Source organism: Nanorana parkeri, unplaced genomic scaffold, assembly GCF_000935625.1.
Source record: "Nanorana parkeri isolate BGI_ZX_2015 unplaced genomic scaffold, ASM93562v1 scaffold920, whole genome shotgun sequence".
NCBI classification, from domain to species: Eukaryota; Metazoa; Chordata; class Amphibia; order Anura; family Dicroglossidae; genus Nanorana; species Nanorana parkeri.
This window is the reverse complement of record NW_017307188.1, coordinates 194994-208238: the sequence shown is the minus strand read 5'-3', so window position 1 is coordinate 208238 and position 13245 is coordinate 194994. Positions and strand designations below refer to the sequence as shown.

The following is a 13245-nucleotide window of genomic DNA, read 5'->3' as shown; positions in this document are numbered from 1 at the left end:
GGGGGCTTCTATCCCAGGCCCCATAACAACCAAATGGGCTGCTATGGTTATTGTTATGCCACTGCTCACAGGTGTGTCGTCACTCTTGTGCTCTGCAGCCCTATAGCATGACATGCCTGGGTGGATCACATTCCTTTGAATTTTTTTTGACCGTATCCGTTACTATATGCAGAATTCTTTCAGCTGCAATTGCCCTTTAAAGCCCAGCTCCAGCTGATTTTTTTTTTTTTGTGTAAAGCATGAGGAATTGGTAGATCTTTTTGTCATAAACGTATTGCTGTCTGCATTGGGCAGATTTTAACAGGGGTTATTTTCGGTCTGTAGGAGAAGTTCAGAGGACGATACATCTATACTGCTAAGATGGGACAAGTAATTACTTCTTACTGCACAGAGGGGGATCTGGGACTAAATGATCCTGAGGTCTGACTTCAGCTCTTCTATTAGAAGCCTCACCAGGACCTATATAGAGACAGCTTGAGGTGGTTGCATCTCAAGGGGGCGACCACAGCATCACAGAATGTTGGAGTCTTTAGCAGCCTGTGACGCTCTGTGTGGCTTCCCCAGCTCCCTAATGTCATCGGTTGGCAGGTGCTGAGTGGGACTCTAGCTTGCGTCCCGCCGAGCTCCTGGCAACCGGTGACGTCAATAAGCTGGGCAGGATGCCGGATAGAGCCGCTGACAGCCCGGTCCGTGCCTCCAAAGTATCCCACCCCTAAAAACCTCCTCCCTGGCTCATTAACCTCAGGCGGTGAATACTTTAGGGACAGACCTAAACCTCAGTTTAGTTTTCCTAATCCGCCTCCCTAATGGGGACCTCCTACCCCATAGCAGCCGCATGGTAAAATGCACGCCTCTGTTTTTCGGGTCACCTGTGAGGTGTTTGGCAAGTGACCACTATTGGGACTCTTATACATGGTGAAGATGCCAAATAGAGGCTACAACAGTATACATGAATGCAGAGGAGGACTGGGGTTGTCACTGACAGCTCAGTCCTACAGAATATACTAGAAGTGCATGGCTCTCCCGGTGTAGTCAATGGAGATGTGCTGTCAGTGTGCCAGTTGCTTGCTGTGCTCTGTTGATTAGGCGCGCGCAGAGCTCCTGATGAGTGGATGTCTGTCAAGTGGATTTACTGAAGGCTTTGATTTCCCAGCGTAACATGCAGGCATGAGCTGTAAGTTTGACAGCCCCAAGCTGCATACCGTGCAGGAGATGGCCAGGGCAATTTGCTAAGGCTGCAGAACACCCACAGATAGGTGCCCCTTATGCCTCTGTCTTGTCTCTACCCTGCCTACACATTTGCATTTGGTTGAAAAGCAATATCCAGAATGAAGTCTCTTTTTGTTGAGTAGTTTTGGAAATGTTGTTAAGCTCTGTTGACTATGGAAATACTTTACAATATGTCTAATAACATTGTTTATATCCCCACAGCATCTCGGTCTGAGGAGAGCCACCTGATCAGCGTGACTGACCATGAGAAGGAACTGGCGCGGCTCAAGAAGGAGGTGCAGGAGCTCAGGGAAGAGCTGGCGCAGAGCAGGGAGCTGATCAGTCAGCAGCAACAGCTACTACAGGTACACAGGCAGAGGCTAGAGGATTGTTATTGAGGTTTGCAAATCCTGTACAAAATGATGGATTCTTACACCTGGGGCCATAGAATTCTCTACTGTACAAAATGAATAATAATTACAAATGGTGTACAGCAGGGGTCTCAAACTCAATTTAGTCGGGGGCCAGTGGACACATTTTTTAGTCTTGTGAGGGCCGCTACTATATACGGTACCAGTTTTAATGTATGCACATGTTACAAGCGGCAACTGTCACCCATTCAAATTAATGATCGGGTGACAGCTGCTCCATGTAAACGCCTGCACACTGCATGTAATCGTATGTGAAAGGATTACATGCAGTTAGGAATCAATCACTATCCCTGGATTCCCTGACTGTTTTTGTAACTGCATATAATCCTTTTGCATGTGGTATGCAGGTGTGTACATGCAGCGGCTGTCACCTGATCATTAACTTGAATGGGTGACAGTTGCTGCATGTAAACGCCAGATTAGGGATTCCTGCCGATTCTTTGCAGGGAAGAGGCACATCATCGTTCCCTGGTTATCTAGTGGTGATTAGTAAGGTCTAGTGCAGACCTTACTAATCATCCATCATTCGGCTGGAGCTCAGAACTGACAGGAGCTCCGGCCAGAGCTGATAGGAGCAGCTCTGCGGTCTGCATCTGACAGATGGAGACCGTGTAGCTGCTCACGCAAGTCGGGCACGCGGTCCGTGACTGTGTGCCCGACTTGTCACCTGGCTGCGGGCCACATAGTACCGGCTCGCGGGTCAGAGTTGGCCTGCGGGCCGGTACTTTGACCCCATGGTGTAAAGGATCCCAAAGTTTGGCAGAGTGAAGAAGGGTTACAGACAGACATATTTTTCTTGCCTTCTATATATACCTGGTAGGAAAAATGCAAAATGTAACCGTTGTCAATGGTAGAGAAAATTTTAGAGGAAATCTCTCAATGGGGCCAGCTATTCCAACAACTGTCAAAGGTGGGCTTCCCCTGACTTTGAGAAGGTCTCGTCTCGCTCTTTGCCATGTCTCTAGAAAGAAAACACAAAATATTTGCTTGTTGAAAATAGTTTTTCATTTAGGGCTCAAATCGTTCTCTTTGTGGCAGGATCAGATGTTGCCGTCGCCAGGGGTAGGACAGCAGTCTCCGCTGTGGGATGCTTACTTCTTAGAGGAGCAGTTGAGGTTGCAGGAAGAACGGGAAGTCTTTGAGGAGCAGAAACTGGCTTTCCAGGATGAGAGGGAGAAGTTCACGGAGGCAGCAATCCGCCTGGGCCGAGAGGTGACTTTCATTTCCTACATTTGATACCCTTTACCTTGATGAGGAGAAGCTAGATGATTTCATCTTATAAGGCTGGTTTCACGCTGCCTTCGGTGACACAAACTGGTCATCTTGGTATGTGTGGGTGCCTTGGCCTTTGATGGCACCACTATGCTTTTATAGGGTTTTTTTTTGCCTTCCTCTGGATCAACATTGGGTAATTGTGGGCATTGTGTTCTGTTTAGGCTTTTCTTCTCCTTTTTATCCCTATAGGTTGGACTCTATGGACTTGTGTCTTTTTTCAACCTGACTATGTAACTATAGACCTGAAAAAGCAAGAATCCAATGTAATGTTTCAAGAGCACACAGGACCTCCTTTAAGAACCTCATTGCAGATTTTGGACTGGTGGCCTTTTTCTACATTGAGGTCTGGGGACACCCCAAGCCACAGTAATGCCACCAGCTTACACTGTGGTGGTGGCCAGTAAACTGACGACCATAACTGTAGATTTAAGAGTTGCCACACAGCCTACCTGTAGCTTTGAATAAACTTTGCACAAATAGGAGTAGGCTCACCTTGTAGAAAATTTGCATTGGTTTGTGTGCTTGCTGGTGGGAACAAGACTTTTGTTGTTTCTCCTTTCAGGGCCATGTTAGATGGGCAATATGTTGCCACCGAAAGAACCAATGATATGAGGCAGCCATTTGTGCTTATGGAGACCCTTCTGAATCTCACTTGCTAATGAGTGAGCAGAGAGGCAGAAGCATGTTGCTGGTCTGGCCACCAAGGTAAAGTAAGTTTCTCTTAACAGAAAAGCCACTGACCCAGTTGTTAGCAACAGAATGGCTCATCTGACTTGGCCCTAATGCTTCGTATTTACACCTCACAGTATGTTGAATTGCAGTGTGTTGGCATGCTTTGACAAATTGTGCCTTGAATCCTATTTACTTTACTAGCAAAATGCAGGCTGGAGGACATCCTCGGAGATGTGAGCAAGCCCTTAGGCTGGTTTCACACCTTTCCATATGCATTTTGTGTGTTTTTCAATGCACAGCCTGTCATGTGGTTTCACACACTGCCATTGTCCTCAAAGGGCACTTTAGTACACCTAGACTCCTCCAAAAATCAGGCACGGCCAATGCGTGCCATACAGATGTGAATTTGCCCTCCTTTAAAACAATGGCTAACCTGGATACATTTGGTAATGTGCGTTACAGCGCAAAGGTGTGAATGGATCCTTACAGTAAGTGACATTGCTCAGACCTTACCAGAGCCAATGTAGGCAGTCAGACAGAGACCACTCGGTGTGTTCATAATGGGCATTGTAGAGGCTCAGCCAATACTAAAGTGTCTGGGTTCCTTACTACCCATGAGTTGCCTATTCCTTCTTTCCTAGGTCTAGAAGAGTTCAGTATTTCCCTGACAGACCATTTTACCTATGCGTGTGTGTGTGTGGTAATGCAGAAAATAGCAAGTCCCTCTGCACTCCTCACAGCGCTCCCGGCCCAAGTACTTGTAGTGGTGCTCGCAGTGACAATCACGGATGGCACCGTGCAACAAACAGTGGAAAGCAGAAATCACCAGCACTCTGTAAATATCTTTTGATGTCCATTTCCTCGGCTCAATTGTCATGTACAAAATAGCGACGTTTTGGGACCGCACAGGATCCCTGCATCAGGGCGACAATGTAATGAGGTAATGCAGACACACAGGTGTACATTTCCCTTTAAAAACACCTTAAACTGTTTGTCCTTGTGACGGTTTGACTCTCTTATTCCTGAAATAACAACTACTTGCAGGTTTGAACAAAACAGACCTATTTTCCTTCCTGAACTGGTTGTAGCAATATAAACTCTTGGGTGGCTTACATGGCATTATCCTGTTGTACAGAGGCTCCAGTTTAAGGCGGATCAAGCACTTTTCATGAAGCAGCAGTTTTTAAATCTGACTCCGGGTGATGCAACGCCCCCCTGGAAGAAGACGCCACCTTGGTCTGCTTTTAGTAAGTACTTCCATTTTCTGGCCATTGGCAATAGTGTTGTAACAACATTTTAAACGAGAACTCTGGGGAGAATGATTAACCCTTGCAGTGGGGCTACCCCTGCACTGCAAGGGATAAGCGCTCATTTTGGTCTTGGGAGGAAAATAAAAAAACCTATACTTGCCGGATCCTTGGAGCCGGCTTTCTGTTGGACCTGCTGCTTCCAGCGCCTCTCCCCCTCCGCTGCGCCGGTCTAAGGTCTGTGAGTCATCATGTCCAATACACTGTATAGGAGGACACAGAGGAACATACCATTGCTGCAAGAGACGAGCTGGAGGAAGCGCTGTCACAGCCAGCCGGTGAGTGTAATCTTATTTTCCTCCATAGACCAAAACAAGCAGAAATGTGCTGCCTTCTGTTTTCCGATCACTTTCAACAACTTCCTGAATTCCCAGTGTGTTTTACGTCCCTTTTTTTTTCAGTTTCAGAACAATAGGGTTGGGAGGTCCCTGCTCGTGAGAGCTTACAATCTAGTAGGAGGGGCAAGTGATACAAAAGGTAATAATTGTTTGGATTGAGGTATTGGAGGAAGTAAAAGGCAGCTATGTTGAGATGATGCTTCCCTGAAGAGATGGGTTTTTAAGGATCGCCTAAAGGTGGGCAGCATAGGAGATAGGTGGACAGAATGGGGTAAAGAGTTCCAGATCCAATGTAATGTACGGTATACCATACATAATGCCATCACTAGTTCTCTCCTCCTGGGGCAATATTCTCACCTTGCTTCATGAGTCAGGAGTCTTTGGAGAATGTCGAATTTCTTCATCAATAGTCTGTTGACAGTCATAGATACGGAGATCAGCCTAGGTCAGTGGTGGCGAACCTTGGCACTCCAGCTGTTTTGGAACTACAAGTCCCATGAGTCATTACAAGGCTCTGACAGCCACAGACATAACTCCCAGAGGCAGATGCATGTTGGGATTTGTAGTTTTGGCACAGCTGGAGTGCCAAGGTTCGCCACCACTGGCCTAGGTTATGTCAGATTTCTGTAGACCTCTAAAGGGGCACGTAGAAAATAAAAACAAGTCATCACTTGAATGGTGTAAAATGTGTTTGGTTACATGCCGTAATTGTTTGAACATTCAGGAATGATCTGTTGTGTTCTGGTCCACTTTATTACCCACTTTTGGATTCTCAGGTGCTGGAACCCCAACAAGGCCTTACAGTAACTGCAAAAAGCAGTGTTCCCCCGCCATGTCTTGTGGTCATAAGATGGGATTGACGTCCGCTGACCCCATGACCCCAAGCACTGCTGAGCTGTACCGGGTCCTGAGACTTGCTCCCCCTAACAGGTAATACAAATGATAATATATCGTACGTATTAGAACACATTTTGGATCTGATGGTTGCTTACCCCCCCCCCAGCATGTTGAGGCTGTAGGAATATGTCCCTGTGCTGCCACAACACTTCAGAAAAGAGACAAGTTTGTGAGATTTTGTAGTGCTGCCCCCCTCATTGGATGCATGGCATGTCATGTGGGTAACCTTTTACAGCAACGCTTTAGTGAAGCTCAGGTGTAGGCAACCTCGGCACTGTTGCACGACTAAGTCCCCTGATGCATTGGAAGACTCCGGACTGCCACAGATATGACTACCAGTGACAGAAGCATGATGGGATTTGTAATTTCAGCCCATCTGCAGTGCCAAGGTTGCCTAGCCCTGGTGTAGCTTCAGTATGGTTGTAATGGAGGAGCATGGAAATAAAGTGGATGCTTAACCTCTGTAGTGCTGGAACTGCTCACTGTCTTGGAAGACCCTGCTCTTTCATTTGTGATTTACTTCTGCAATCCATATGATAGGCTTGCTGACCTTAGCGACTGGACAAACAGGAGGAGGTTGGTCTGTCGCAAGTCCTTGAAGGGACACGTACAGGGGACGAGATTCATACTGTACATCAGAAATGTCACGAACACACCCATGGATGATATCCAAAATAAAGCGTCTCTTATTCATGCAAAAAAATTATTTTCAGGAAAGAAAAAGTGGGGTTTTGAAAGCACCAAAAAATGACACTTTGTACTTCACCATCAAACTGTGTGCACATACATGATCAAATTAAATAGTTCTATAGAAGTGTCAAAAAAATCATATATAAATGAATAAATAACACAAAATATTAAGTAAATAAATAGATAATGAGCAGGCTGGCTAGCCCTGCCCTACATCCAAAAATTAGCTACCGTAATAGGCTGTGTATTGCAGTTCCATTGGAAAAATAAAGTGACAGTGCTTATAGAACTCAATCAATTAGTGAGGTATAACTTTGTGATGAAAAAACAGTTCCAACTATATCATGATGCCGCAAACCTAGATGGTAATGTTTGGATCAGTGGTGACTGCTGATAGGGGTTTTTTTTTGGGGGGGTGGAAGAGCAACTTCAACGTTTCGTGCAACTCTGCGCTTCTTCAGGAATAAAAGGGAGATATCTGTATAGTATAGAAAGACATTGAATGTAATTTCTATCATAGTTATTATTCTAAAGGGGGGGAAAAAAGAAATTGGGTCGAATCTTACCTACTGGTTTTGCACAGGCAGGTATATGCGTATGTTCCCAAGCAAAGACGCCCGGACGGCCAATTCCATATGGTCCTTCCCAGTGGGCCAAGGAGAGGGTGAGAGTCGATTGACCCAGAATTAGAGCAGGGGGCGAATGGCAAAGAACGTAGTAAAGATCTATAAAGAACAGACAAACGGAGAAGGGACAAATAACATCACCAAGGCATATGAGTCATACTCGTCATATATAATAAAGAGAGGAGATAACACTCCTATCTGTTTGTTCTCAGTCGGGCATACCTCGTATAGATGTGTCTCGCTCACTAGATTCATCGCCAGGGAGATTAAGGGTCCGTCCCGTCTTATTCTCCCGCAAACAAAAAGACAGCTTAGCCAGATGCCTCCACGCCACCAACTACCGGAAACGCAGCCGCGAGGCTGCATGCTGGTGTCGGTGGCTCACGTGGGCGCTATAACGGCATCCAGCGCGGAAACGTATTTGTGATGTCATCACGCTGTCCGTGGAGTCCCAGCCAATCAGCGATGGTTTGCTTAACCCTTGCGCTTTTTTAAGGACTTGGAATAGCCATAACGTATGTCTCATCTCTACTGAGAACCAAGCAGGAAAAGAGATTACGTTCCCCCCACAGGTCATATAGGGGGCCAAATGTATTTAATGAACCAAACAAAAAACAATAATAGAAAATGGCCAAAAAACATAGAGCAAGAGTATAAGACGTAGAGCTTCACAATCGCTGTAGTTAAAGAGATAGCAGATATACTCCCAGGATAATGATGCCGGCTGTCCCAAATAGGGACGGCTTGGCGCCCAGGGTGATGCTCTTTTAGGGACAGCAGAGTCCCACCGTCCTTGGCAAACACCGGGAAGGACCAACGGAAGAGAGGAAGAGAATAAAGGTGGGGGGGGGGAGGAGAGAACACATTAGTATTTGCAAATGAATCTATCATTTTGATGGGCCAGGGGAAGCATTTCCCACACTACTATTCTTGTGTGTTTAGTTGATGGTATTTCCCAGTAAGCGTGTTGTAGATAGTATACAGTCGCTGTTGGGGTAGTCATAGGGGATATGGACTGCTATTAGTTCCTTAGGGGAGTGTTTTCTTAGAGGAAGGGTTTGAAGCTAAGGGTTTCATTCAGCCCAGGTGGCTGTATGGCCCGTAGCCTATAAATCCACCCTGTCTCTTTTTGAAGTATTTTCTTATCCCAATCTCCTCCACGTTTGTCTTCCCTTATACATTCCAGCCCAAAAAATAAGACCGTTGCATCAAAATTGTGGTACAGGCCCACATGACGACTTATTGGTGTCGTCATCTTACCATTTGATGTTAAATATATATGGTCCTGAATACGCTTGTAAAAGGGCCTAATCGTCTTACCTACGTAGAAAGCGCCACATTGGCAGGTCATCAATGAAACAATCCCCCTAGTTTGACAGTCCATATGATCCCGAGGGGACCATATTTGGCCGTTCGGGAGTATTGTAGACTCACCTTGATTGATGAATCTACAAAAGCTACAACGCCCACATCTGAAAGTTCCCCTAGGGGTAGCCTCACCCGCCTAAATCTCCTGATGGTGGCTATGTACTAGCTGGTCTCGTATGGACCTTGGGCGGCGGTATACAATCTCCGGTTGGTTTCTTATATGTTTAGAGATAATAGGGTCCTGTGATAAAAGGTGCCAATGTTTTTCTAGGATCTGTTTTAACTTGATTGAACTGTTTGGAATAGTGGGTAATTACTTTTACCGTTGGTGTCTTTTGTTTGGTTTGTTCTCTTTTGGATGAGTAGATTAGTTTGTCCCTCGTCTGCAGCTTGGCTCTTTGGTAAGCCTGTTTTAAGACCCGTCTGCTATATCCTCTTGCGCACAGGCGATCCCTGAGCTTTGCCGCCTCTTCCTCAAAGAGGCGGTCCAAGGAGCATACCCTCCTAAGCCGTAGGTATTGGCTGTAGGGTATGCTTCTTTTTAAGCGGGATCGGATGTGCGCTGGTGGCATGCAGGATGGTATTTCCTGCCGATTCTGCGGCGTCTCAGTATACTGAGCCTAGGGTGACGGGAGGACGCTAGTTTGTGTCCTCCCGTTACCCTAAGGAGAACTATGGGGAAAAGCCCTAACCCCATAGTTCTCCTTTTTTAAGGAGTGCAGCAAGATGCATCTTATATCACTTGTCCCCCTTCCTGTGATGTTACGCTGCTACTTATTGGCCTAGTCCTGTCACATGGGGGCATGGAGAATCCTGAGCCCCTGTGTAAACTCCAACTAGAATGACTGAGCTTACACACGGCTTCCTTTTCCTTTTCCTTGCTGCTGTTGGCTAAAAGAAAGGGCAAGTTTGTGCTGCTGGGGAGGGGGGGCATTAAACTGAATTTTGTTGTTTTGCCACGCATGGTCAAAGTACAGGTTCCCTTTAAATTTAGTAAGTGTTCTAATGATGATCCACACTTACTGCCTTCTCGCCAATCTGATATTTCTGCACTGAGCACAGCGCTGATATTTATGTGAAGGTTCATGACATTGGGATTCATGTCTGCGTTCCAGGTCAGTGATGCCCCACAAGTGTCATAGCAGCAGCCAGCGGGGCTCGGAGTCGGACGAGGGAAGCAGCGAAGGATGGACTGACAGTCTTTCTCCAAGCAGCGCCTGTAAGTCAACACCATTTCAGTATACGCTTTATAACACTGCCTTTTGACTGGTGATACAGAGGATTTTTTTAAATGCGCTGGTAAGCTTTTCTGTCCTCTCCATGCCAGGGACCTGTCCTAAAACCTCTTCCAAGTAACAGTGCAAGAACCTTGTGGTGTCTGCAAGTACCTGTGATAGTCTTCAAATAGATGTGGAACCCCTGCAGACAGTGCACAGAGCCTCAACTTTTGCCCAATTCTAACTTGGTGACACTAAAATCCAGGAGTTAATTGGATTGGTGCTGACACTGTCCTTCCTTCTGGAGGGTGGCTACTTTTGTTTCCCATGGTCCCTGTGTGTGTTGTAAAGTAGTCACCACTCCAAGCTCACTCCTGTGATGGACTACAATCTCAATACAAATCGGTAAACTAAACATGAGATTGTAGTCCATCCCGGGAGCAAGCTTGGAGCGGTGACTACTTTACAACACATACTTTACAACACACACGGGTACCATAGGGAACACAAGTAGTCACCCTCCAGAAGGAAGGACAGTCTCGGCACCAATTCAGAGATGATTGGAGGATCTACAGCCGAGTGATACTCAAATAAGATACATTTTTGTTAATAGTTCAGGTATTTGAATGTATTAAGATTTAACTCCTGAGTTTAGTTTTGCTTACATCTAAATTGGATGGAATTTTATCCTCTCCTCGCCAACACATACAATTTGTGAGCAGACAGGCTTTTTATTGTAAAGGAGACCTATTATAAATAATACACTCTTACCTCTCTTCTCGTACTATAAAACCCTTCCCCTTTTTATTACAGCAATGTACTCATAGCCAACCTGGAAACGTGCACCATAAGGTCTGTTTATAACATACTGTATGTCCCCTATCACTTGTGGTAAAAGCTTCTCGCTCGGTGCCACTTCCCCCAAGCTTCCGGTCAGGACACGTACACGGTAGAAGTCGCACCTGACAACTTTTAAAATGATCCAAATACACATTTCACATCTGTTTTTCAACAATTCTAATGCCGGACCACGCTGTCAGCGGCTTTGTATAGTGTCCCACACAGCTTACTGGCGTCACTGGTTGCCAGGAGCTTTACAGGACGCAAGCCAGAACGTCCCGCTCAGCTCTAGGCAACTGGTGACGTCTGTGAGCTGGGTGAGACACCAGGCAGAGCGTCCCAGGTTGCTAAGAGCTCTTGGCAACCTGGAAAGCTGCCCCCCCCCCCCCAAGGGCGCGCGCATCAACATCTAGCCACCTCTTAATGAGATGTCGCCTAAGGCTGCCTTATAGGGACGGCCCTGGTTAGGACCCAAGGACTGATCTAAAGACTAACATGGGTACATGCATGCACCCCAATGTTCCTGCACTTTGACCAAAAAACAGTTAAGGCAACAATGCCAGTCTCTTAATGAGGACCTAAACTTGGGATGCTGTTCCCCAAAAGAAGGCAGGCAAAGGACTAGTCACCAGTATTGCCCATGGTCTCCCACATCTGATCTTCCTAATACTGACTGGACTGTGACCTGTTCTGCACTGCCTGTGTGTGGGTGGTCTCCTTGGGAGAATCAGATCCTGTAGAAAGGAGAACAGTGAGCAGAATAGCAGTGAAACCTCCTGGGACTAGCAGCCAGAGGCAGCAATGCGTTAGATTTTACACTGCAGATATGTAGCTGAGGTTGTAGGCACACGGGGTAACTAGGCACCCTCACATACCAGGAAGTACTCTGCCATTTTCGGAAGGAATTCCAGACTAAAGGTCCATTTTGCAGGGTGCTGCTTAGGCCCCATTAGCCACATAGCAAAGCCTCAGTTTTTATGACCTTGTGTCCACTTTATGGCTTCCCAAATCAAAGCTATTTGCACTACAGAGGTTCAAAATTCCACTGCAGACCTTGCCACTGGAGAAGGAACATTTGACTTTGGTTACTATAAGGCAATACAGATGGATCTAAAGTTGCGACTGGTTGTAATTGTGCCGTTTTTTCTTTTTTCCAGCTCCAGAGTTGCATCAGCATCCTAATTCTTATACACCCATCAAGCTAAGCATGACTCCATATCTTCAGCCCAGACCCTCTCCAATGAGTTCGCACCCAAGCCATATGGACCCTCAGACCCCCTGTTCTGCAGAGCTGTTCAGAGTACTTCGCCTGACTCCTGCTGAAAGGTACACTAAGTCCAGAACTCTAATCCAGTACCCCATGGCAACCAATTATTAGCCTGTTGGAAAGGAAAAACTGATACTGTATTGTTTTCTGGGTCAGATGTTGGAGTTCTCCCACTGACCGGAAGTTCTGGTATCGGGTAAGGTATTGGAGCATTTGTACGAGTACTCGTCCAAATACTCGGTATCTGCACTGATACTAGGATCGGTATCGGCACATGCAAATCCATTTTATTTATAGTTGTCATTCAAACGACAAGCGCATTTCTGAGCCTGATGAAGCGGACCCTGCGTGGCCCCAAAAGCGCTTGTCGATTGAAAGACAAGGATCAATAAAATGGATGTTGCACTAACATGGCATCTGGACAGCTGTATTGGGTGATATGCAGAGGCGTAACTAGAACCTTCAGGGCCCCGGTGCAAGAAACCATGAAGGGCCCCCCCTCCCAACCGTCATGGCACCGCATGGTTAACAGGAAGGCTGCCGAGGTCCCCAGCAAGCGCGGGACCTCTTGCGTACAGACAGGATTAACGAGGAAACCGGCATTTATTTACAAAGTATTAATTTGTAATTGTTAATTGTTACCGTTAATAATATGCCGTCCATGGGAGTAAATGATGAGCGGAATATTAACTGTCACAACGATTTAAACAAAATACTTTGTGAATAAATCCCCGTTTCCTCGATAACACTGGTCTGTGCGTAAGCGCAGACGCTAAGGTCGGCAAATTCGACTACGTCGGCGTTCAACAGAACACCGGTATCTGGGCATTGTCACGAGTATGAGTACTCGTGAAAATGCCCAATATTGGCAGTGGTGTATCCCTACTTAAAGGAGAACTATGGGGTCAGGGCTTTTCCCCATAGTTCACCTTAGGGTAACAGGAGGACACAAACTAGCGTCTTCCCGTCACCCTAAGCTCAGTATACCGCGAGCTACAGCTCGAGGTATACTGAGACGCTGGAGCGGATCCCGACATCGATGTCAAGATCCGCCCAGCTGCGTGAGTGGCAGCTGGCTCTGCCTATCTAGAGGCAGAGCCACCTGTAC

General features: G+C 46.4%; 1 protein-coding gene across 1 annotated transcript in view; it reads left to right on the top strand.

Annotated features, from left to right (window-relative positions):
- Positions 1–13245, top strand: part of LOC108794962 — an 18219-nt gene that overhangs the window by 2680 nt on the left and 2294 nt on the right. The window contains exons 3-10 of the mRNA XM_018566112.1: positions 1432–1574; positions 2679–2852; positions 4723–4834; positions 6009–6162; positions 7695–7862; positions 9260–9328; positions 9929–10032; positions 12028–12196. Coding sequence (XP_018421614.1) covers positions 1432–1574; positions 2679–2852; positions 4723–4834; positions 6009–6162; positions 7695–7862; positions 9260–9328; positions 9929–10032; positions 12028–12196 — 1093 coding nt within the window. The remainder of the gene's footprint in view (positions 1–1431; positions 1575–2678; positions 2853–4722; positions 4835–6008; positions 6163–7694; positions 7863–9259; positions 9329–9928; positions 10033–12027; positions 12197–13245) is intronic.